We start from the raw sequence: 27201 nt of genomic DNA on the forward strand, positions 1-27201 counted from the left end.
AAGTGTGGAAAAAATTATGGAAAATAAAAAGTATTCCAAGACACATCCACTTTTCTTGGAGGATTCTACATGAAAAACTACCAGTAAAAAATGATCTTTTTAAAAAAGGAATAAGTAGCGATCCATTGTGTGTTTTTTGTGGGGAACATAATGAGACAATTTCACACCTCTTTATGGAGTGTCATTGGTCAAAGCAGATATGTTTTGCTTCTTCTTTAGGTGTGGTATTTAATTCGAGCAAATAGTCACTTTAGTCCCTGGATCTGCACCTCGCTGTCACATAGGTCCCTGACTCAGGATTAAATACAAACAAGTCCCTGACTCTACACTTCCGTTATCACTTTAGTCCCTGCCGTTAAAAAAGTCTGTTAAGTGATGTTGTGGCACGCTGACAAGGAGTATGACATGTCACAGGGACTAAAGTGAAAGTAAAAAATGGTCACTTTGGTCCCTGAATCGAAAATCAATATCCTCAATTTACTGTTAGATCCCTGACTGTGTATACTTACTGTCAGTTAGGTCCTTGAATCGAAAATCAATATCATCTACTTACTGTTAGGTCCCTGACTTTGTATACTTACTGTCAGTTAGGTCCCTGACTTTGTATCCTTACTGTCAGTTAGGTCCCTGACAGTAAAAACGAATTTTCACTAAGATCCTTGGCACTTTGTTAGTTTTAACATGCTGCTTACTAACAACACTAATGTATCTGCGCTAAATACCAAAATATTATTATAACACATAAAAATGATTCCATAGTTTAATAACAAATGTTTTCATAACATAACTATTAAGTCATTAATGTCAACCATAGAGTAATCAAAAGATTACACCATATTTGGGCATATAATTCAACAAGTCATTACATAATGATTCAACAAAATATTAAACAAAATATTGCACCACAATTGTGCTTAATGATTCAGCAAAATATTAAACAAAATATTGCACCACAGTTGTGCTTATAATTTAGCAATTTCGGTACATAAATAAACTAACAAACATCACTTAGTTGGCCTCAGACCCCTTGGAGTAAATCTTGGAGTTGGCATGAAAGATGTAAGCATTTGTTGTTCATTCATACGTGCATTTGAATTTTGACCCCTAATAGGTGGTGGCCTAACTCCAACCGGTGCTGGATCAAAAGTCCCTTGTCCAATTCCTATTGGTTGTGGTCCTTGCACGTTCACATCAAATAATTGCTCTTGTGTTCGTGGGGCAGATTATGACAAATCTAAAGTAACTTGTTCTCCTTGACCCTCATTGTTGGGAGGTGGTGGTGGTGGAATCCAATTGGGAGGCATAGGCATCACACCTTGATTAGTGCAGCCGAACCTATTGTGGTTACCTTCTAGACCACACCTTGAACATGTTATCACTGGATATGACCTCCGAATATTACCTAAACCGGAAGGACCCTCGGATGCATCTTTCCTTCTTTGTTTTTTTGGCTTTCCAGGTTGGCTTCTTTTTGGTGCAGGCACTGGTTTCACATAATCAGTTTTTTCCCAAAACTCTTCACCTTGTGTTGGCTTTATGAAATGCTCATATGTTGCATTGTATGAGCCCAAAGTAAGCAACCCATGACAATAATTTTCAGGTTTGTCATGCCTCCATGCAATGGCTGCTATTCCATGAACACATGGCATGCCTAAAACAAATTCAAACAATTTCATCATTATATGATTTGTAAACAAGAACACCAATCTCTGTGTATATTATTAGACTATGAAAACAAATCATAAAAGTAAGAAAATATGGATACCGATTCCAAGAGATATTCATGACAGAAAATGTGGTGGCATATTGTTCAGATACTCTAAAAAAATTATTTCTGATATAAGGGAATGCAAAGTTTCTACTATTTTATAATGTCTTTTTTGCTTGTTCTCTATTGAAGTCCTAAAACAGTAACTATATTACAAGGCACACATTTTTTTGGATATAAGGGATTTTTTTCAAATATTTACCATTTTCATAAGCTATTTTATTACATTCAGTGGTATGACTAATGTTTATGGAACCTGTAGTGTAGAACTTGTTCACGCTTAAATCATATATGTTTTTCTTTTGCAAACAGAATAGGAGTTCTCTATATATACTAACTAAGAGAAACATAGAGTTTCAAAGACAAAATGAAGAGATTTTGCCCTAAAGCTTCTTTTATTTTCTTGAACTAAATCCACCTAAACTCGATAAAAAACCTCCTATGTTCCTAACCCAAACCAAAGGCATGAACTAAAACACAAACAACACTTAACAGCACAGACAGAGAGCTGAAGAGCCTATAAAACAACACAAAAAAATGCAGACTGCTGCACCATAACAGAAGTGCACTGTAGCCTGCCTACAGAACACAAAAAACGCAACACAGAAGCACACAGACTTGTTATACCCTAATTTTGGACCTAAAAATACTAGTCAATTTTTCTTTTCTTGCATTATAAGTCATTTGAACTGTCTCTGATCAATTGCATCTTTCTCTGCATTTCATTTCAATATTGTTTGCAAAAATTCACATGCAAGGGTATTTTAGTCATTTCCTGTGTCAAATTTCTTTCAGTCTTTCAAAATTTTGTTTGAGTCCTTTCAAGTAGTGTGAATAAGTCTCTGTTTCATTCTATGTCTAAATCCGTTTTAAAAATTGCATTTGAAGTCATTTTTGAGTCAGTTTTGCCCCTAGGGGCATTTTAGTCTTTTCAAGTGTCAAAGTACTGTTTAAATCCTAAAAACTGTCTCTGAGTCTTTTACTTTTGCTTGTATGAGTCTTTGATTCAATCCCTGTCAAAAATCCATTTTTCAACTGCATCTGAGTCATTTCTAGTCATTTTCAGCCCCAGGGGCATTTTAGTCATTTCACACGAAATTTCGGCAGAGAGGTACTTTAAAGTACCTCATTTAGGCCATTGGTTCATTTTAGTCCGTTTTGTCAAATTTTAGTCGTTTCGCTTTACGTTTATTCCAAATTACGTTTTTTAAGTCAATTTTATTACTTTTTTATTTTAAGTCCTAATATTTCTAAAATTTGCATATAGGCCCTTTTTCTAGTTTAAACGTTTATTTTTAAGTTTTTCATTATTTTCGATTTTTTTGAGTTTTTTTTTTTAAGTCCTTTTTTGTCCAAAGTTTTGTAAAATGGTCCTCCAACTTTCAAAAATTGCAGAAAGGGTCCAAATGTCCAAAATTATGCCAAGGCCGAATCAGTTAGGGCACCAGTACACATGTCAACTTTCTATTGGGGCATCAGTACACATGTCAGCTATATAAGGAGTCCCAATCATTGCTAGACCCATTCAATACACGCCAACTCAACTAACACATTTCAGGTTCTCTCTCTGATCATCAAAGATCAAACACCAAAATTCTCAGAAAAATTTTCAAGAACATTCATAACAGAAACCCTAACCGTTTCCAAGATCTTCGAAATTCATCAAATTCGTATCAATACAAAGCTTAATTCAACAAATTATTGTGCAAATCAATCGAAATTGTCACGAACTCTCAGAGATTCGTCAAGAACCTTCATCACCGAGTTCGTACCTTCGCAATTCAAGCACATTGTGCGATCACGAAGGGTTTGAAGGCGAGAAGAAGAGGAATTGAAGCAGGCTTCGAATCAGTGAAGAAGAAGAAGAGGTTACCGATTTATTTTCGGTTTTCAACCTACCAGAAAAACTCTTAAGGATCTTTGTTCGAACCTCCAGATTAATTCAGGTATTCATCAAAATCTCTTCGTTCTTTCATTGCAAGAAGCTCAACGAAGCTCAACGAACACAAATAAACGGTGAATTGAAGAAGAGCTTCGAAAAATTCGAAAGACTTTGAAACGAAGCCCTAAAAGATGTGAATCTTCAAAGATTCACCGTTTATTTCTTGAAACGAGGCTTGAAATCATCATAAACAAATAAAACAATTCAGTTTAGGGTTTCGTTTCATCATATTCCAAAAATTTTCAAAAGATTCGAAACCAAACCCTAAGACACAGATCTGCAAAAATTCACCGTTTCTTTTACAAAATCAAGTTCGAATCTATCATCAGCAGAAGAAATAACATGGATTAAAGCCTCGTTTCAAAAGTGTGAAGAGTTTCGAAAAAACTTGAAAACCGTAAAGTTTGAGCCTCGATCTGCATAGATCTAAGTCTTGTTTGTGATATCTGATGCTTGATTCGTGTTTAGATTGAAAAATAAACGGTGAAAAGCTTTAGATCGGAGAGTTTTGGTATGTTTGAGTGTTAGTTAGGTTTCCGGCATCGGAATCTTCACCGGCGGCGGTGAAACCCGCCGGAGAAGATGAGTCTAGAGAGAAGAGAGAGAGCTCGTAGATTAGAGAGAGAAACGAAGAAGCAAATGAAGCGAACCGGTCCCCAATCCTTTTTATAAACCACTGAACCGGTCTGGTTCAGTCCTGGTTCGTTTGATTTGCATCTTAGCCGTTAGATCTAAGGCTTGATCCAATTGGATCAATCCAACGGCTGCGGTCTCTCCCTGTGATCCAAGTCTGTTAGGGTATGGGCCTGGACCTTGGTTCCTTGCAATTTTTCGTTGTTCCTTGATTTTCTTGCTATGTACACCCCTGGACTCTGCTTCTGGCACCTCCTGTGCATCAATTTTTTTTACAAAAAGTTCCAAAATATTTTCCTTGATTTCTTGATATTTTTTTGGTGTTTCTTTAATATTTTTACACTGGAAATTTTGATAAAAAAAATATATAGACAATCTTAGTGTTATTTCTTGAATTTTATGTTAAAAAAAGTGGTGAAAATTGGTTCAACTTTGCTTCTTGTCCTTGATGCATACTTGTGATACATAATATGTGCTCCTATAATTTTCAACCACTGTTTGAAACTGATTTTGATGCTTGTGTATAGAATTTAGTTAGTTGCTTGGTTTACAAGTTACATTTGTGAATAAGTGATATAAATATGCCTAAGTTCACTCAAGAATGTAAGACTCATCATGTGGCTTTGACTCTCATTCTTTGAAATAGAGGTGTATATCCTCAAAAAAATATATAAGGCTATGAAAGTTGTGAGCTCTATGATGATTGCATTATGTGAGTGAATTCTTAGTCATATTTTGCACTTGGTTTGGTTTATTTTGTGTTAGATCCTATGCCCCCCATTATAGTATTTTTCTTGCCTTATTTCTCTCCATAGTATCATATGCCACTAACCTTCTCATTTCATGTTTCCTCATTTCATAAACATTTCCATCTCATCCCATATTCATCTCTATTTCTTTCTTGCAATTTAATTTGTACCAAAGTTAGAATGTAAACACTTAGGAGTTTTGTAATATTCCTATGCTTTTAATTTCTTGGCAAAGAGGCCATAGAATGTAATTAGGTCAATGATGTAAAAAGGACAATGGACTCTAATAATGTACACCGACACAAGCACCGACACATGCACACACACCACTATAGATAGAATATGCATGTTAGATGTATGTTTAGGATTGTATGTTTAGACGAATGCCTAGGACTTATACTTAGAAAAAACCAATTTTCCAAACAAATGTGAACAATTTCACTCAAATCTTTTTCACAATAAACCTTGGGATCCAAATCCCATTGAATTTTCCTTTTCTTTTCTTAAACAAAAATCTTAAAGAATTTAATCATACTTAGACCTTTTTGCAAATGACTAATTCAACCTCACAATTTCCCAATCTCATGCCCTTGAGGCCTCTTTCTATTCTTCAAATTCAATTTTCAAACTTAAAATCAACCAACAAAAACAAAAACATTTTTTGGAAGAGAACTACGGTGGATTTGATCCCTTAAACGGGTACGTAGGCAAGGAACAAAATTCCTTCAATTCAACTAAAATAAAAATCCAAAAACATTCTTCTCCCTCCAATTCTTCATTTAGTAAGTCTTAGGCTTAATATTCTCTTTTAAAATAGCATTTAAAAATAAAGCGCGCGCGTAGAAATTAAAGACGGTTCCTATAGGATACTATAGTCGTTATGGGTGCCTAACACCTTCCCGTAGCGAAAACAACTCCCGGACCTCGATTCTCAAGGGTTTTGCCTACTTTTTCCCTTCCCAAGAAAAAAATAAGATATCACCGGTTTAAAAGGTTCAAACGTAATCAATGTTTGACACCCGAAAACCATGATAAAACAGCTGGCGACTTCACTGGGGAGATTCGAGAGTTACGCCTAGTCTTTATTTCCACGCTTGCGCTTGTATTTTTTACTTGCTTCTTTTACTTGTTTTCCTATGTGAATAAATGTTTAATTTCTTGCAAACGTGTGGGGTGAGAATATCAAAAGTCCTGCACCCGGGCTGAGTGAACTTAGGATTTAGGAGGGATATAATCGACAATTCATTCCGGGGGTTGCCTCGTGTTTTGGATTATGCGATCAATCCCACATAGCTGAGGCATTTTGGGGGTGATGTTGTCGGCGCGTGTTGTCGCGTTTAGGCACTTTACTCCTAATTGTTCTATGACGCTATGAACCGTAGATAACCAAACCCATCCATGGCCATTTTTCTAGGACGTAGTGCGGAGGCTAAACCGAGTGTTGTCTCGAGTTTTAGTCGTCACGCGATACTACACTCAAGTTAGACCTTCCACGTATAATCATGGAGCGAGTGTTGTCTTGTGACACCGTGATATACGTCGGAGAGGTTGCAACTTGGGAACCTTTTTAGAACCCGGTTACTATTATCCTAAAGCCCTAGTTTCACCGGACACCGTGTCCACCCATGACTCCTCGACTTTGAACTTCAACCCACCATGTTTTCTCCGAACTTGAACATAATCATGCATTCATGCATACATGCATACATGCATAAACTTTTTCCATGCATTGTTATCGAAGGGCTTAGACAAATCGAATTTGTAAACATTGTAGGAATGAAGATGAATAAGTCCTACAAGTTCAAGGAAGTGGATTTGGCTAGTTTGAGAGATTTGGCACTCAAGATTGAGGATCCGACTGGTTTCCGACACCGTTACGGGGCTTTACTTCCTATTCTCCATACTAATGTGGACGAGAAGCTTGTGCACACTCTAGTGAAATTCTATGATCCGGGGTATCGGTGCTTCACTTTCCCAGACTTTCAGTTGGTGCCTACTCTAGAGGCTTATTCTTCCTTGATGGGTTTATCTATTGCTAAGGGGATACCTTTCTCAGGACCTGAAAATCCTCCTCCTCCATTGGTTATTGCTAAGGATCTCTATCTCAAGACCACCGATGTCTCCAAGAATCTTATCACTAAGGCACGCATCCGAGGGTTCACTTCAGAGTATCTTCTTGGGAAAGCCAACCTCAATACCACTTGTCAGGACACTCTCGAGGCTATTCTCGCACTTCTCATCTATGGGCTTATTCTCTTTCCGAATCTTGATGGCTTCGTGGACATGAATGCTATTATGATCTTCCACTCCAAGAATCCGGTTCCTACTTTGCTAGCTGACACATACCATGCCATTCACGATCGTTCCGACAAGGGTCGTGGATACATTCTTTGTTGTGTGCCTCTCCTCTATAGGTGGTTCATTTCGCACCTTCCGAAGTCTTTCCACGACAATCCGGAGAATTGGTCTATTTCACAGAGAATTATGGCTCTCACTCCTAATGAAGTGGTTTGGCTTACTCCCGCTTCTAGGGTTAAGGAAATTATCTTTGGTGGTGGAAAGTTTCTCAATGTACCTCTCCTTGGTACCCGGGGTGGAATCAACTATAACCCGGAGCTCGCTTTGCGACAATTTGGTTTCCCGATGAAAGATAAGCCCATCAATCTTGCTACAGCTCCTTACTTCTTTCACTACTCCAATGCTCCCACAGGCATAAGAGAAGATTTCATGCAAGCTTGGACTAAGCTTCGGAAGAAAGAGGTGAAGCTTATGGGTGTAAAGTCTGGTATTGCTCATGAGGCCTATACACAGTGGGTGATAAACCAAGCTGAGGAGATTGGTATGCCTTACCCCTCCATGAGATATGTGTCTGCAACTGTTCCTATCATGCCTTTGCCTCTACTCCCACCTACCCAGGAGATGTATCAGGAGCATCTAGCTATGGAGAGTCGGGAGAAACATCAGTGGAGGGCTAGATACTATGAGGCTGAGAACTTGATCATGACTTTGGATGGAAAGGATGAGCAGAAGACTCATGAGGTCTTGACATTGAAGAAAGAGTTAGCTAAGGCTAAGAGAGAGATTGAGGAGAAAGATAGGCTGCTTATGAGGGACTCCAAGAGAGCTAGGGGTGCCCGTGACTTCTACGCACGATACTGCGACTATGAGTCCGACCCTGAGGACGACGCTTCCACTTCCTATGCTTGAGGATTTCCATTTCCTGTTGTTATTTCCATTTGTTTATGTTGAAATTGTCTTGTAAAACTATATGTTGGTTGTTTGTTTCCCGTTTATGTTAATTGTTGTTTAGTAATGTTTACAAGTTTATAATTTGTCTAAAACCCTTCGGTAACACAAAAAGAGTCTTTTTGCATATGCATTAACACATTTCATGCATCATATGCATTCATTGGTCACAAAAAACTTCTCTCGTGCTCATTGCCTCCTGGTTTTGTCCGCCGCAGTCTGAAAAGTGGCTCGTGTTCGCAAAGTCTACCAACCAGATAGAATTCATCAGACAAGATTTCACAAAGGATAATGGCTAACTTTGAAGAAGAAAATGCTCAGCTCCGTGCCGAATTGGCTGCTATGAAAGAAGACTTGGCTAAGGCTCATGACGCTATGTCCGCTATAATGGCTTCACAAGAACAGCCAGCCACTTCTATTCCAGTCACTGCTGAGGTGATTCCCTCTATCCCACTATCTACTGTGGCTACTGATGCTCGTTTTGTTATGCCCAACGGCCGTCCTTATGGCCTCTCAGCTTACTACTCTCCTAATACTGCTGCTGGTATCTCTGGTTTTGCTGGTCAAGGACAGATTCCTGTGTCTACTGCTATGCCTCAGGTGACTACTGTTGTTACCGACCCTATTGTACACACTGTGCAACAGGTGATTGATATTGACACTCCGCGTGGACAAGATCCCGCAATGGAAGCTATGAAGAGACAGTTGAGGGAGTTGGCTGGAGAACTCCGGGAGGTCAAGGCTAGCCAAGGAAACAATAGTGCTCCTGCTAAAGCTCGTGATCTATGTTTGGTATCCCGATTTGAGGTTCCTAAGAAATTCAAAGAGCCAGAATTCGACAAGTACAATGGGACTTCTTGCCCACACAACCATGTTATCCGGTATGTCCGAAAGATGGCTAACTATGCCGACAATGATGCACTGATGATCCACTGCTTTCAGAGTAGCTTGACAGATGATGCAGCAGATTGGTACACTAGTCTGAGCAAAGATAACATCCATACTTTTGAGGAACTCGCTGCTGCTTTCGAAGGTCAATATGAGTTCAATACCCGTCTAAGGCCAAATAGGGACTCTCTTAAAGCCCTATCTCAGAAATCAGATGAGACCTTCCGTGAATATGCTCAAAGGTGGAGAGGGGCAGCTGCCCGTGTTTCTCCTCGACTTGATGAGGAAGAGTTAACACAGACGTTCCTGAAGACTCTGAAGAAGGAATATAAGGAGAGAATGATAGTCTCTGCTCCTAACAACTTCTCTGATATGGTTATAATGGGAACCCGTCTAGAAGAGGCTGTCCGAGATGGTATTATTGTCCTCGAGAAAGGTGAATCATCAACCAGTGCACCAAAGAAGTACGGTAATGGTCATCACAAGAGAAAAGAATCTGATGTAGGGATGGTGTCTGGTAACCCGTCTGCAGCAGCCATGCAACTACCTTTGCCCTATCAATACATGCAATATTCTCAACATCCTTTCTTCCCACCATTCTACCAACAATATCCTCTGCCACCGGGTCAACCACCAATGCCCGTCAACGCTATCCCTCAGCAAACACAACAACAGTCTCCTGCTCAACAGCAACGGCAGCAACAACAGGGTCCCCGACCCAAACCTTCTTTTCCAACAATACCAATGCGGTACGGTGAGCTACTCCCAACTCTACTGGCCAAGGGACACTACGTCACCAGACTAGGCAAGCCTCCGCCTAATCCATTGCCTCCCAGGTTCCGACAGGACCTAACATGTGAATTCCATCAGGGTGCTCAAGGCCATGATGTTGAAGGTTGTTTTGCTCTGAAATATATTGTGAAAGATCTGATAGAAAAGGGACGGTTGACTTTTGAGAACAGTGTTCCTCATGTCCTTGATAACCCGCTTCCAAACCATGCTGCTGTCAATATGATTGAGGCCTTTGAAAGGCTTCCCGTTCCTCAAGAGGATCCCATGTTGGATGTCCGCAATGTCGTTACTCCCTTGGTGCCATTACATGTCAAGCTTTGCCAGGCTTCTCTGTTCAAACATGATCACGGTTCTTGTTCAGAATGTCTTCGGAATCCTATGGGCTGTTGTGTTGTGCAAAATGATATCCAGAGCCTGATGGATGACAAGTACTTGATTGCCAGTGATGTATGTGTGATTGTGCCAGTGTTCCATGACTCTCCTGTTGAAAGTGTATCTCAGGTAAAGAATGTTGAGCCTTTGGTAATCAGGCTACCTGGTCCGGTATCTTATACCTCTACCAAAGCAATTCCCTACAAATACAATGCAACCATGATTGAGAACGGAGTGGAGGTGCCTCTCGTATCCCCAGCTACAGTTGATAATGTTGCTAGTGAAGTTACAACTCTGAGAAGTGGAAAAGTCCGTCCACCCTTGTTTCAAAAGAAGGTGGTGACACCTATTGCCACGGTAACTCCACCAGTTGCTCCCCCTGTTGACAAGAACACCGGCCCAGCAGGCCAATCTATTGAAGAGTCCAATCTGGACGAAATCCTGAGACTTATCAAGAAAAGTGACTATAAGATTGTTGACCAGCTGCTACAGACTCCTTCAAAGATATCCATCCTGTCTCTGCTCATGAGCTCTAAGGCTCATAGGAAAGTGTTAATGAAGATAGTCGAGCAAGCTTATGTTGACCACGAGGTCTCTGTGGATCAGTTTGATGGGATAGTGAGTAATATTACTGCCTGCAACAACTTGGGGTTCGGTGACGATGAGCTCCCCGAAGCAGGGAAACGCCACAACTTGGCTCTACATATCTCAGTACATTGTGGATCTGACCTGATATCCAACGTATTGGTAGACACTGGATCATCTCTGAACGTAATGCCTGAATCCACACTAAGGCAATTGAGCCATCATGGAATTTCTCTGAGGGGTAGCAGCTATCTGGTTAAAGCTTTTGATGGATCCCGCAAGGATGTTCTCGGGGAAGTGGACCTGCCAATCACCGTTGGTCCTGAGACATTTCAAATAACTTTCCAAGTCATGGATATCAATGCCTCTTACAGCTGTCTCCTCGGAAGACCGTGGATCCACGACGCTGGAGCGGTAACTTCCACTTTGCATCAGAAGCTCAAGTTCATGAGGAATGGTAAGATTGTCACTGTGCATGGTGAGGAAGCATATCTAGTTAGCCAGGTATCATCGTTCTCTTGTGTTGAAGCAGGGTCCGCTGAAGGGACGTCGTTTCAAGGATTGACTGTTGAGGGTGCAGAGCCCCGGAGGGCTGGTGCTAGCATGGCTTCACTAAAGGACGCCCAGAAGGCTGTTCAAGCAGGGCAAGCTGCTGGCTGGGGCAAAGTGATTCAAATTCTGGAAAACAAGCGTAAAGAGGGCCTTGGGTTCTCCCCGACATCTGCTGTTTCAAAGGGAACTTTCTACAGCGCTGGGTTCATCAATGCTATTACTGAAGATGCTGCTGAAGGTGGTCACGTGCCTGCATTTGTTATACCAGGAGGCACTGTGAGAAACTGGGAAGCCATTGATGTTCCCTTAGTCATGCATGCTTCCATGTAATGTGTTTTGTTGCTCATGTTTCTTGTTTTCAAAATAACAATCCTTTCGCTCTGCCCAAGGCGAAAGTGATATCATTGTAAGGGCGTGTTTGTTTCGGCATTGCCGTTATCAATAAAAAGTGGTCGTCTTTCTCACGACTCTTTGTCTTTTACTTTTTTAGTGCCTTTTTCTTGGAAATAATGGTAATGCCAGAAAAAACCAAAACATTTGTTATTTTCTTATTAATTTCAAAAATCTGCATGAAAAACTTTTTCTAAAATCATCCCAATCATATTATGCAGATTGAACCATAATAAACCCGTTGAACACAGTGGCCCTATGGTTCCTCCAAATTTTGAATTCCCTGTATATGAAGCCGAAGATGAGGATGATGATGAAGAGATACCGTATGAGATCACTCGACTGCTTGAGCAAGAAAGAAGAGCCATTCAGCCTCACCAGGAAGAGATTGAACTCATCAACTTGGGTACTGAAGAAAACAAGCGAGAGATCAAGATTGGTGCTGCACTCGAGCCAGAGGTGAAAAAGAAAATCATTCAGCTTCTCCATGATTATCCAGATGTCTTTGCATGGTCCTATGAAGATATGCCGGGTCTAGATCCCAAGATTGTGGAACATCGGATACCGACAAGACCTGAATGTCCTCCTGTCAAATAGAAATTGAGAAGGTCTCGTCCAGACATGGCTCTTAAGATCAAGGCTGAAGTACAAAAGCAAATTGATGCGGGTTTCCTCATGACAGCTGAATACCCTGAGTGGATTGCCAACATCGTACCAGTACCAAAGAAAGATGGGAAAGTTCGAATGTGTGTTGATTACAGAGATCTGAATAAAGCCAGTCCAAAGGATAACTTCCCACTACCTCATATTGATGTGCTTGTTGACAGTACTGCTCAATCCAAAGTATTCTCCTTCATGGATGGTTTCTCTGGCTATAACCAGATACGAATGTCACCTGAGGATAGAGAAAAGACGTCCTTCATTACTCCGTGGGGAACATTCTGTTATAAAGTGATGCCATTCGGCTTGATAAATGCTGGTGCTACCTATCAAAGGGGTATGACCACTCTGTTTCATGATATGATTCACAAAGAGATTGAAGTATATGTTGATGATATGATTGTGAAGTCCAGTGATGAAGAGCAGCATGTTGTGTATTTGAAAAAGATGTTTGAAAGACTGAGAAAGTACAAGCTGCGGTTGAATCCTAACTAGTGCACATTCGGTGTACGATCCGGAAGGTTGCTAGGCTTCATTGTCAGCCAGAGAGGCATTGAAGTTGATCCTGACAAAGTCCGAGCCATCAGAGAGATGCCGGCCCCTCAAACTGAGAAGCAAGTCAGAGGTTTCCTCGGACGTCTGAATTATATTTCAAGATTCATATCTCACATGACTACTACCTGTGGACCAATTTTCAAATTGCTCAGAAAGAATCAGCCTGTTGTATGGAATGATGAATGTCAGGAAGCTTTTGATAGCATTAAAGAATACCTGTTGGAACCACCTATCCTCGTCCCACCAGTGGAAGGAAGGCCTTTGATTATGTATCTGTCAGTGTTAGACGATTCAGTGGGCTGTGTTCTCGGTCAACAAGATGAGACTGGTAAGAAAGAGCATGCTATCTACTATCTGAGCAAGAAGTTCACCGACTGCGAGACTCGGTATACGATGCTTGAAAAGACTTGTTGTGCTTTAGCTTGGGCAGCCAAACGCCTGCGTCATTATATGGTGAATCATACCACTTGGTTGATATCCCGAATGGATCCAATCAAGTACATCTTTGAGAAGCCTGCTGTTACTGGAAAGATTGCACGTTGGCAAATGTTATTGTCTGAATATGATATTGTGTACAAAGCTCAGAAAGCAATCAAGGGAAGCATCCTTGCTGAGCATCTTGCTTGCCAACCTCTTGATGATTACCAGCCAATTAAGTTCGATTTCCCTGATGAAGAGATTATGTATCTGAAAGCAAAAGACTGTGAAGAGCCACTGATCAATGAAGGGCCAGATCCCAATAGCAAGTGGGGATTGGTGTTTGATGGTGCTGTTAATGCTTACGATAAAGGGATTGGAGCCATTATTGTAACTCCGCAAGGGCACCACATTCCTTTCACCGCTCGAATAACTTTTGAATGCACGAACAACATAGCTGAATATGAAGCATGCATCTTGGGCATTGAAGAAGCCCTTGATCTGAGAATTAAGCACCTTGACATCTATGGAGATTCTGCACTTGTTATTAATCAGATAAAGGGTGAATGGGAGACTCATCATGAGAAGCTGATCCCATACCGTGACTATGCGAGACGGCTGTTGACGTATTTTACCAAGGTTGAGCTACACCACATCCCTCGGGATGAAAATCAGATGGCTGACGCTCTTGCTACTCTGTCTTCCATGTTTCGGGTGAACCATTGGAATGATGTGCCTGTAATCAAAGTGCAGCGTCTTGATAGACCCGCTCATGTGTTTACTATTGAAAATATGCCAGATCAAGCTAATGAAGTTGTGAATGATAAAAAGCCTTGGTATTATAACATCAAGCAATTCTTGCAGAATCGTGAATATCCACCTGGTGCTTCCAACAGAGATAAAAAGACCTTGAGACGGTGGGCTAGTAGATTCCTTCTGGACGGAGAAATCCTATACAAGAGGAACTATGACATGGTCTTGCTGAGATGTGTTGACAAACAAGAAGCTAAGAAATTGATGCATGATGTACATGATGGTACTTTTGGGACCCATGCTTCGGGCCATGCCATGACAAGGAAACTATTAAGAGCCGGCTATTACTGGATAACTATGGAACGTGACTGCCACAAACATGCTAAGAGATGCCACAAATGTCAAGTTTATGCTGACAAGATTCATGTGCCTCCACACGCTCTCAATGTTATATCTTCCCCATGGCCTTTCTCTATGTGGGGCATTAACATGATCGGAAGAATTGAACCAAAGGCTTCCAATGGACATCGTTTCATCCTAGTGGCAATTGACTATTTCACCAAGTGGGTTGAAGCTGCCTCCTATGCAAATGTGACCAAGCAAGTGGTTGTCAAGTTTATTAAGAATAACATCATCTGTCGATATGGTGTTCCCAACAAAATTATCACTGACAATGGTTCTAATCTGAACAATAGCATGATGCAAGATTTATGTGAAGAATTCAAGATTGAACATCACAACTCTTCTCCTTACAGACCTCAGATGAATGGTGCAGTTGAGGCCGCTAACAAGAACATCAAGAAGATTGTTCAGAAGATGGTTACTACTTACAAAGACTGGCACGAAATGCTACCATTTGCCTTGCATGGTTACCGTACTACAGTGCGCAGTTCAACCGGGGCAACTCCTTTCTCTTTGGTGTATGGCATGGAAGCAGTTCTCCCTCTGGAAGTGGAGATTCCATCTCTTCGAGTAATCATGGAAGCAAAGCTAACTGAGGCTGAATGGTGTCAAAGTCGGTATGATCAATTGAATCTGATTGAAGAGAAACGTATGAATGCTATGACTCGTGGACAGTTGTATCAAGTGCGAATGAAGAATGCTTTTGACAAGAAAGTCCGACCTCGAGAGTTCAAGGAAGGCGAACTTGTATTGAAAAGAAAGATAAGTCAGCAACCCGACCCAAGGGGCAAGTGGACACCTAACTATGAAGGTCCTTATGTCGTCAAGAAGGCTTTCTCTGGTGGTGCTTTGATTCTTACACACATGGATGGTGTTGAACTCCCAAATCCTGTTAATGCCGATATAGTCAAGAAATACTTTGTCTAAAAAGAAAAGAACAGCGTGGTAGGTCGAAAACCCGAAAGGGCGGCCTAGGCAAAAATGCGCTTCCCGGTGGATCGAAAACCCGAAAGGGCGATCCAGGCAAAAGTTAGGGACAAAAAAAATAAATATGAAAGAGCTCGTTGAGATTGTACGCAACTCAGGCAAGAATGAGCGCCTCGATGAGCCGAAAACCCGAAAGGGCGGTTCATGCAAAAATGAGGTTGGCAATAAAAGACAAGTAACTATATCTGGCAAATCACCATCACCCCTTGGGGCATCTGCAACTGTCAATGATCGTCTTCATCAGAGGCTTCTGTACTTGTGAATTCAAAATTTCTATGAAATGTAGCGGTCATCGTGTTCAATGTATCACCAACCAATAAAATTACCATTTTCCAAGCTTTGTAAATCCGTGAAGTCATGCCTTTGGCTGACTCCCACTCTTCTGCACCAATTTGAGCCTTTCTATTGTTTGAAACTCTATTTTTTTTTTCTTTCCTTCTACTTTCAATGCTATATACAAAATACTTCCTTTCTATTTGATAATGTCAATGTCTGAAATAAACATCTTTTGAAAATTGAAAAATCTTTTTCTGTCTATTTTGAAAGCAAACCTGAGCAACAGGGTACATTTCAATGAAACATGCATGAATGAATGAATGTCAATGTCTATTTCAATACATGTTACAAGCAGGTTACTCCCCAGGATGATCTGTGGTCAATGGCAAGAATGAAAAAACAGAATGAAAGTGAAAAATGAAAAATGCAAATAAAAAGCTCGCTAAGCTGAAAACCCGAAAGGGCGGCTTAGGCAAAAATGAGCACCCCGCTGATTGACAACCTATGAAGGCAATTCAGGCAAAAATGGGGCAATGAAAAGAATCTTATTCCCCGGTGAATCGAAAACCCGAAAGGGCGGTTCAGGCAAAAATGGGTTTGAAAATGAAAAATGAAAGAATGAAATATTGAAAAAGCATTGACCACAGATGCGAACATCCAATGTTTACCCAGCACTGACACGCCTAGCAACGGCGACCTGTATCCAAGGACTTTCCAAGGGTCCTCCTTTACAAGTTTCATTGCCCTCAGCCATGGTTTTGATACGTCTCACAACGACGGTCTCTCCAAAGAGGTTTTCCCCTGTGAATATGTTGCAGCACGAGCCACTACGTGCCCAATCTTCCAATGTCTTGTCCATCTCTGTGAAACTTTCTCTGTCCAACTGCCAGCCAATCATGCATTTCAAGCATTCATACATGCATAATCATACATTCTACGTGCTCATACATCCAATAATCATGCTATGCCATACATACATGTTGCATATCCAACTGTCAACTGTCAAATTCAATTTCAATTTCAATTCCAATTCCAATGTCAAATTCAATTCAATTTCAACTGTCAAAATTCGATGCAATCTCAACTTTCCAATCTCAATTTCAAACCATGACAAATGTCAAATTCGAAGCAATCTCAATTTCAATTTAATGTCAAATTCGAAGCAATTTCCAATCTCCAATATCAATTCCAATTTCAATGTCAATCTCCAATGACAATGTCAATTTCAATGTCAATGTCAATGCCAATGTCAATGTCAATTTCAATTTCCAAGTCAATGTCAATATCCAATGCCAATGTCAATGTCAATGTCAATATCCAATGTCAATGTCAATGTCAATTTCCAATTTCAATGTCAATTGCAACTCTCCAATTCAATGTCTATGTCTCTGTTCAATCTCAACTTTCAATCTCTCTTTCAATGTCAACTTCCAATTCAAATCAATGTCAATTTACTCTCAATTTACTCTTGGGCCAACCAAAATGGTCATGTCTATTCTCAAATTAAGTCAATGACAATTTGCCCTCAATGGATATCTTGTTAAACCAGACTTTCAATTTGTATCTCGTTACTGGTCAAGTGCCAGGTTCAATCCAAAAAAGAACCACTTGTACCTGCCTATATACCTATGCTTCCGGACAAACGACAAGTTCGATCTAAAAAGGACAGTTTGTACCCAGCTCATGCTTTGTTATCAGTCAGACGGCAAGTTCAATCTGAAGAACAGTTTGTACCCAGCTTATGCTTTGTTATCAGTCAAACGACAAGTTCGTTCTAAGAGAACAGTCTGCACCTTCCCACATGATGTGATGACAATCCAACAAGCAAGTTCGATCCAAAGAAACAGCTTGTATCAACCCTTTTGTCTATGTCTCCAGCCAAACGGCCAGTTCAATCCAAAGAACAGTTTGTGTCTGCCTATCTGTTTGTATCTTCAATCAAGTGTCAAGTTCGATCCAAAGAACAGCTTGTATCTGCCTATATGTCTATGTTTCCGGTCAAGTGCCAAGTTCAATCCCAAGAACAGCTTGCACCTATCTTTTGTTTTGTATTCCTTGGTCAAGTGGCTAGTTCGACCCAAAGAACAACTTGTACCCTATTTTCTACTCCCTGGTTTGTCTACCCTGTCAATGTCCACCTGAATCCCCAGTGACATGATAGGTTCCATAGACTCCAGTTGTTTGTCTTGCATTCATAATCAAAGTATTGCATAGCATTCATATCTTTGAAACTCTGAAAGCGTATTTTTACGTCCAAAAACAGTGCAAATGTTAATATTTAAGTATCTTCGTCCCGTCAACTCTAAGACTTCGTCTCTTGACTCTCCGGACAAAGAAACTTAAATAGGGGCAGCTGTTATACCCTAATTTTGGACCTAAAAATACTAGTCAATTTTTCTTTTCTTGCATTATAAGTCATTTGAACTGTCTCTGATCAATTGCATCTTTCTCTGCATTTCATTTCAATATTGTTTGCAAAAATTCACATGCAAGGGTATTTTAGTCATTTCCTGTGTCAAATTTCTTTCAGTCTTTCAAAAATTTGTTTGAGTCCTTTCAAGTAGTGTGAATAAGTCTCTGTTTCATTCTATGTCTAAATCCGTTTTAAAAATTGCATTTGAAGTCATTTTTGAGTCAGTTTTGCCCCTAGGGGCATTTTAGTCTTTTCAAGTGTCAAAGTACTGTTTAAATCCTAAAAACTGTCTCTGAGTCTTTTACTTTTGCTTGTATGAGTCTTTGATTCAATCCCTGTCAAAAATCCATTTTTCAACTGCATCTGAGTCATTTCTAGTCATTTTCAGCCCCAGGGGCATTTTAGTCATTTCACACGAAATTTCGGCAGAGAGGTACTTTAAAGTACCTCATTTAGGCCATTGGTTCATTTTAGTCCGTTTTGTCAAATTTTAGTCGTTTCGCTTTACGTTTATTCCAAATTACGTTTTTTAAGTCAATTTTATTACTTTTTTATTTTAAGTCCTAATATTTCTAAAATTTGCATATAGGCCCTTTTTCTAGTTTAAACGTTTATTTTTAAGTTTTTCATTATTTTCGATTTTTTTGAGTTTTTTTTTTAAGTCCTTTTTTGTCCAAAGTTTTGTAAAATGGTCCTCCAACTTTCAAAAATTGCAGAAAGGGTCCAAATGTCCAAAATTATGCCAAGGCCGAATCAGTTAGGGCACCAGTACACATGTCAACTTTCTATTGGGGCATCAGTACACATGTCAACTATATAAGGAGTCCCAATCATTGCTAGACCCATTCAATACACGCCAACTCAACTAACACATTTCAGATTCTCTCTCTGATCATCAAAGATCAAACACCAAAATTCTCAGAAAAATTTTCAAGAACATTCATAACAGAAACCCTAACCGTTTCCAAGATCTTCGAAATTCATCAAATTCGTATCAATACAAAGCTTAATTCAACAAATTATTGTGCAAATCAATCGAAATTGTCACGAACTCTCAGAGATTCGTCAAGAACCTTCATCACCGAGTTCGTACCTTCGCAATTCAAGCACATTGTGCGATCACGAAGGGTTTGAAGGCGAGAAGAAGAGGAATTGAAGCAGGCTTCGAATCAGTGAAGAAGAAGAAGAGGTTACCGATTTATTTTCGGTTTTCAACCTACCAGAAAAACTCTTAAGGATCTTTGTTCGAACCTCCAGATTAATTCAGGTATTCATCAAAATCTCTTCGTTCTTTCATTGCAAGAAGCTCAACGAAGCTCAACGAACACAAATAAACGGTGAATTGAAGAAGAGCTTCGAAAAATTCGAAAGACTTTGAAACGAAGCCCTAAAAGATGTGAATCTTCAAAGATTCACCGTTTATTTCTTGAAACGAGGCTTGAAATCATCATAAACAAATAAAACAATTCAGTTTAGGGTTTCGTTTCATCATATTCCAAAAATTTTCAAAAGATTCGAAACCAAACCCTAAGACACAGATCTGCAAAAATTCACCGTTTCTTTTACAAAATCAAGTTCGAATCTATCATCAGCAGAAGAAATAACATGGATTAAAGCCTCGTTTCAAAAGTGTGAAGAGTTTCGAAAAAACTTGAAAACCGTAAAGTTTGAGCCTCGATCTGCATAGATCTAAGTCTTGTTTGTGATATCTGATGCTTGATTCGTGTTTAGATTGAAAAATAAACGGTGAAAAGCTTTAGATCGGAGAGTTTTGGTATGTTTGAGTGTTAGTTAGGTTTCCGGCATCGGAATCTTCACCGGCGGCGGTGAAACCCGCCGGAGAAGATGAGTCTAGAGAGAAGAGAGAGAGCTCGTAGATTAGAGAGAGAAACGAAGAAGCAAATGAAGCGAACCGGTCCCCAATCCTTTTTATAAACCACTGAACCGGTCTGGTTCAGTCCTGGTTCGTTTGATTTGCATCTTAGCCGTTAGATCTAAGGCTTGATCCAATTGGATCAATCCAACGGCTGCGGTCTCTCCCTGTGATCCAAGTCTGTTAGGGTATGGGCCTGGACCTTGGTTCCTTGCAATTTTTCGTTGTTCCTTGATTTTCTTGCTATGTACACCCCTGGACTCTGCTTCTGGCACCTCCTGTGCATCAATTTTTTTTACAAAAAGTTCCAAAATATTTTCCTTGATTTCTTGATATTTTTTTGGTGTTTCTTTAATATTTTTACACTGGAAATTTTGATAAAAAAAATATATAGACAATCTTAGTGTTATTTCTTGAATTTTATGTTAAAAAAAGTGGTGAAAATTGGTTCAACTTTGCTTCTTGTCCTTGATGCATACTTGTGATACATAATATGTGCTCCTATAATTTTCAACCACTGTTTGAAACTGATTTTGATGCTTGTGTATAGAATTTAGTTAGTTGCTTGGTTTACAAGTTACATTTGTGAATAAGTGATATAAATATGCCTAAGTTCACTCAAGAATGTAAGACTCATCATGTGGCTTTGACTCTCATTCTTTGAAATAGAGGTGTATATCCTCAAAAAAATATATAAGGCTATGAAAGTTGTGAGCTCTATGATGATTGCATTATGTGAGTGAATTCTTAGTCATATTTTGCACTTGGTTTGGTTTATTTTGTGTTAGATCCTATGCCCCCCATTATAGTATTTTTCTTGCCTTATTTCTCTCCATAGTATCATATGCCACTAACCTTCTCATTTCATGTTTCCTCATTTCATAAACATTTCCATCTCATCCCATATTCATCTCTATTTCTTTCTTGCAATTTAATTTGTACCAAAGTTAGAATGTAAACACTTAGGAGTTTTGTAATATTCCTATGCTTTTAATTTCTTGGCAAAGAGGCCATAGAATGTAATTAGGTCAATGATGTAAAAAGGACAATGGACTCTAATAATGTACACCGACACAAGCACCGACACATGCACACACACCACTATAGATAGAATATGCATGTTAGATGTATGTTTAGGATTGTATGTTTAGACGAATGCCTAGGACTTATACTTAGAAAAAACCAATTTTCCAAACAAATGTGAACAATTTCACTCAAATCTTTTTCACAATAAACCTTGGGATCAAAATCCCATTGAATTTTCCTTTTCTTTTCTTAAACAAAAATCTTAAAGAATTTAATCATACTTAGACCTTTTTGCAAATGACTAATTCAACCTCACAATTTCCCAATCTCATGCCCTTGAGGCCTCTTTCTATTCTTCAAATTCAATTTTCAAACTTAAAATCAACCAACAAAAACAAAAACATTTTTTGGAAGAGAACTACGGTGGATTTGATCCCTTAAACGGGTACGTAGGCAAGGAACAAAATTCCTTCAATTCAACTAAAATAAAAATCCAAAAACATTCTTCTCCCTCCAATTCTTCATTTAGTAAGTCTTAGGCTTAATATTCTCTTTTAAAATAGCATTTAAAAATAAAGCGCGCGCGTAGAAATTAAAGACGGTTCCTATAGGATACTATAGTCGTTATGGGTGCCTAACACCTTCCCGTAGCGAAAACAACTCCCGGACCTCGATTCTCAAGGGTTTTGCCTACTTTTTCCCTTCCCAAGAAAAAAATAAGATATCACCGGTTTAAAAGGTTCAAACGTAATCAATGTTTGACACCCGAAAACCAAGATAAAACAAGACTGCACGCAGCAACTCAAACAGAAATTATGCAGAACCTGCACCCTGAAATTATGCATATGCGCAACCAGAAACTATGAATTAATATCTATTAGACCCCAATGCCTAAACTACATATGAATAAACAAATTGGAAAATACCTGTTAGTTGCCACATTCTGCAGGTACATGTTTGAGCATCCAAGTCAACATCGACGTGTGTTCTCCAATTATTTGCAACTTGAAATCTCCCTTCACCAGCAAATATTGGTGTCCATTGATTACTCTCCCTTTTTAACTTATCTAATCTAGACTGCTGCATTGGACAAAGTAAACCAGTTTTGTTGGCCAACTTTACTTTGTTTGCACTCATTGTCCTCATAATGTAGCATCTTATCTCCTCGGCCATGGTTAGAACAGGTTTGGCTCTATATTTGTTAATACTTGAATTAAAACTCTCATAAGTGTTATTGCATACGTTGCCCACCTTTGGATCTGTACTAAAGTATGCCTTGGTCCATGACTCCTTAGGCCACTTGTTCAAATATGCCCATGCCTTCTCACATTTTCTCTTTATCCTCTCCATCATTGTGTTGAACTGGGCTGGTGTAGAAGCTCTTGCAGCCTCCCAAACTGCTCCTCTTAATTCTTTGTCTTTCCATTGCTTAGTGACATTCCTCCATAAGTGCATGACACAATACCTATGTGGGGCTCCTTTCATCACTTCTTGTAAAGCAGGGATAAGACCCTAAGCATACAGAATAAACAAACACAACATTAAAATGGTCATTAGCATAATTCTCTTTAGTCCTTGACTGTGTATACTTACTGTCACTAAGGTCCCTGACAATGTACATCTACAACTATAAAAATAAGTAGTATTATAATTTTATACGTACCTTTTGCATGTCACTCATGAAGTTCAATCCACGTTGTGCATAGGGCCCCACATCAGCATCCAATAAAGATAAGAACCACTTCCAATTTTCCTTGTTCTCTACTTCAACAATTGCATAAGCTATCACATAGTTATGGTTATTTGCGTCTGTACCAACTGCAGTTAGTAGTTGCCCCCCATAGTATCCCTTCAAAAAGCAACCATCCAACCCAATAAAGGGTCTATACCCAGCCATGAACCCTCTCTTACAAGCTTCCAAACACACATAAAATCTCTTAAATTGTGGAGGACCTTCGAGTACCGGTGTGACATTAATTTTAGCTGTTGCACCCGGATTACTCCTTTTTAACTCAGCAGCATAGTCCCAAACAAGACCATATTGCTCTTTGAAATTCCCCTCAACCTTGGATCTCGCTTCTTTCAATGACCCAAACAACTTTGTATCATTGATTTGCATCCCATACTTTGTTTTGAAGTGATCAAATGCCTCTGTATATGTGATTTTTGGAGACTCTTTAATCTTTTCTGTAAGCATGGCAACCACCCACTTCCTCCTTGCTTCAGAGCTTTTAAAGTCACGACAACAAATGTGCAATGGCTGGGGGAAAGTCTTGATTTGAAAACTTTTAGTTACTTTACTCCAAGCACAATATATCATCCAATTGCATGTTTCATCCTTGCATACGACTCTGCACCTTTCTTTGTCATTTTTCAACCACTTTATATCTCTTCCATGGTATATGGTGAAGTTTCTCACGGCTTCTTTGAAAATATCCAAAGTTTCAAATTCCATTCCTAGCTCCAAGTGGACTTGACCAAACTCTGCATTTGAATTAAACTGAGGGAACACTTCTCTTCCATTTCCATCACCTTCATCATCGGTACTAATAGGGCTCCTTAGTTCTTCAGAGTGGTAACTATCATTGTCGTTAGGAAAATCATTCTCATCGACATTCTCTTCAACATTGATACCCATGCCTTGTCCTGCTGTTGGTCTCTTGTTCCTTCTTCTAGATGGTTCAGGTTCCAAATCAACTTCCATGAAAGTATCATCATCTCCACTAAAATATGAAGGTGAGTAATCAGAATCCTCATCGATTTCATATTCTTGTGCATCATCATGAGCTTGATCTTCATTAACTGTTTCACCTTCATTGGCATCAACTACCCCTTCATTAACATCAATTTCGGCCTCAACCACATTCTCATTAACAACATCAGCCAGTCTTTCATTAACAGCATCAGCCACAATTTCAACCTCATCATCAACAGTCACAACTTCAGGTTCATGAACCGCCTCTTCTGGTTCAAATATTGGATGCTCATAATATATATGAACTTTGTTGCCACAACGACGGGCAGTGTTACCCAAATCCAAAATATCGGCATCTTCAATAACTTGAAGGTAACCTCCACAGTCAGGAACCAACCACCATATTTTTTCAATACCCACTTAGTTTCCACATAGTTTTGCCATCTCTTTCAGTTGATGCTTGCTAAGGTAGTCAGTGTCATACTCTTCCCAAACACAAAATTGACCATTTACATACTCCATGTTACCATTACCATATCTTTGAAAATAACCACCATGATGCAAAATCAGAGTTGATTCCATTCTAAACACAAAATAACAGATACATATGTTAACAAAATAAAAATAAAAACCTTATAACCCTTATATTCTTAAACATAAACTTTTTTTCGGCAAATATTAATTGGTTGAAACATAAACTTTTGATTCTTTTTTTTTTTTCCTTTCATCATTTTATTCGTTAATTATTTATGGAAATCAAATCTATATTTTCTTCCATCTTTGGAACCCAGGGGTCATTACGAGGATGACAAGCACCGTGAAGCAAAGTGTACGACCATTTCAAGAGAATTAAAAACAATGTCTCAACAAAAACTTGTAGCACGTACACAACTGATATTTTCAGTTCTTTAATGACACAACTTATAAAAATAATTAAACCTAAAACCTAAAATAAACATAACAACAACAAATAAACCAAAACTATCAAACATTAAGCATAAGAAACATGAAAAGTTATGATTTTGCATGATCAAAACAAGTAAAATCATAGAATTTGTTGTTCACTGACCTTATGATGTTCAGGCGCGACTTTAGCAAAAACAGAAGGGTACAACGGTGTGATGAGAAGAAGCCACGACGGCGACGGCAGACGACAGAGTCACGACGGTGGTGGATGATTTCAACGGTGAGGGTTTTGAGTTTTCAGTTCAAGTTGTTTTTTTTAGGGGACGTTCAACGTGTTTTTGTTCTTGTTTTGTGTTTGTGTTTGGAGGGAGAAAAGAAAAGAAATACCCAATGGTTACTAATAAAGTGACTTTTGAGTTTCTTTCACTTAAGTCCCTAACACATCATATGCCAAGTCAGTATAACACATGTGCCACATCATCATTTAACAGACTTTTGTAACGGCAGAGACTAAAGTGATAACGGAAGTGTAGAGTCAGGGACTTGTTTGTATTTAATCATGAGTCAGGGACCTGTGTGACAGCGAGGTGCAGAGCCAGGGACTAAAGTGACTATTTGCTCTATTTAATTCACATGATTCCAGGTATGTTCCTTTTCATAAGTGGTTGGAGGAAAATATTATTAATATCGATGAGGATATTATAGTCCATGTTTTGGCCTTGTGTTATGAGATATGGTGTGCTAGAAACAAGAAATGTTTTGAGGGGACTGATGTTGATGTGGCTGCCACTGTTCAAAAGGCACAAAGATCTATTGTGAATTTTAAGAGTGCTAGTACGGTGTTGGTGGAGACACTAAGTGGAGGTCCAATTTTGCCAATATCTGATATTCATTGGATAGCTCCTTTTAGTGGTTTCTATAAGCTTAATGTTGATGCAGCAGGTTCGATAGAGGGTGATAAGTGGGGTATTTGTGTTGTGGTGAGAGATAATGAAGGTGTTGTCGTTGGTGCTAGTTGCTGGCAAGTCTTTTCATCACTAGATTCAGAGGTTGCAGAAGCTTTAGCTATGCGGAAGGGTTTGGAATTTGCAAAAGATATATTTTTCTGAATCTTATAGCAGAATCCGATGCTTCTAATGTGGTTTTAGCGTTGAATGCTCACCAACAATCTCCAAACTATGTTGGATCAATTATTCAAGATTGTATTAGTTTTAAGGGTAGTTTTCGTAGTTTAAATTTTTCGCATGTTAGGCGTGAAGGCAACCAATGTGCTCATTATTTAGCAAAATATGCTCTTAAGAATTTAGATTGCATATGGATTGAAGAAACTCCGCCTTGTATTTCTGCAGTCTCGACATTTGATTTATTGCCAGACTTTCATTAATGAAATTGTCTTTAACGTCAAAAAAATAAAAACTAGTAAAATATTCACGACAAGACAATTTTTGCAAGGGTAAGATTCTTGATTACTTATTATGCGAAATGAGAATTTAGTGACTTGAATTAAAGAATATATCGTTAGTTAAATTAAATTTTCAAATTCGGCATCATAGTTTTCAAGACTCTTTATTTGTACCTGTTGATGCATCAATTAAGAGAAAAGTCTAAGAGAATCTGGACTTTTAATTTTTACATGCAAATTATTATAGAGGTACAAAGGGTTCCCCTTAGATGAACGATCTTCCTTTAGATGCACAGGGTTACAATGCCAAATAGTAAATAAGAAGGTAATATTCCTTTCTTTTTACAACTAAACCACTCCCATGAACAAAATTTTATTCTCTCCATCATACTACCCAAGTCTGGGATTTGGATCTTCTTGTAATTTCTCTCATGTTGTTGGTGCTGCACTAAGTTATTATTATTCTTCTGTGATGCAACGCCACTTTAGTTGGTATTCTTTCTTGTAAAAGTTTCCAAGCAAACACACCGACTTTCGAGAGAACATATGAACGCCATATCAGATGAATTGCCTGCAATAAACGAGGCAACATACAAAGAAAAAGTGCGTCGTATATACAAAGAAAAAAGTGTGTCTATATATGTGGAACACCCAAACAAACAATCATGTATCAAATACAAACTTCTACAAACAAACAAAAACCACCCTCCATTGAGGGCCCTCGAAACCAATAAAAACTAAACACCAAACCAAGAAGTCATCTGTAAAAACCAAAGTCTAAACGCATGCACAATAGCAGAAACAAATCTTGTGCCAAACCGTTGAAAAACCTCTCCAAAATAACCATCGAACCTACCAAAAACCCATGTAACCGCACCTTAAACAAGCCACACCGTCTAACAATCATGTATTTGAAAAC

The 27201-nt window shown here is 39.1% G+C and overlaps 1 protein-coding gene and 1 pseudogene across 1 annotated transcript; both read right to left on the minus strand.

The window, feature by feature from the left end:
- Positions 1-1223: 1223 nt before the first annotated feature.
- Positions 1224-22629, minus strand: LOC146927435 (uncharacterized). Its single transcript, XM_085707077.1, has 2 exons — positions 22206-22629; positions 1224-1651 (listed from the first exon to the last, which is right to left on the minus strand). Exons 1-2 carry the CDS (start codon positions 22627-22629, stop codon positions 1224-1226), a joined length of 852 nt encoding a protein of 283 aa, XP_085563203.1.
- A 56-nt stretch (positions 22630-22685) lies between these two features.
- LOC146927436 (uncharacterized) lies at positions 22686-24483 on the minus strand (annotated as a pseudogene).
- Positions 24484-27201: the final 2718 nt, after the last annotated feature.

This window comes from Medicago sativa, chromosome 4 (genome assembly GCF_051527215.1).
Source record: "Medicago sativa cultivar Bolivia chromosome 4, Bolivia_mono, whole genome shotgun sequence".
Classification (NCBI taxonomy): Eukaryota; Viridiplantae; Streptophyta; class Magnoliopsida; order Fabales; family Fabaceae; genus Medicago; species Medicago sativa.

What these genes read in the sequence shown, in the direction of transcription:
- LOC146927435 (XM_085707077.1), bottom strand. Translation starts at nt 22,629, where the DNA reads ATGGAGAGGATAAAGAGAAAATGTGAGAAGGCATGGGCATATTTGAAC. An exon ending in CAGAATGTGGCAACTAACAG is followed by an intron (nt 1,652 to 22,205) that starts GTATTTTCCAAT and finishes AATTTGTTTTAG; the next exon opens with GCATGCCATGTGTTCATGGA.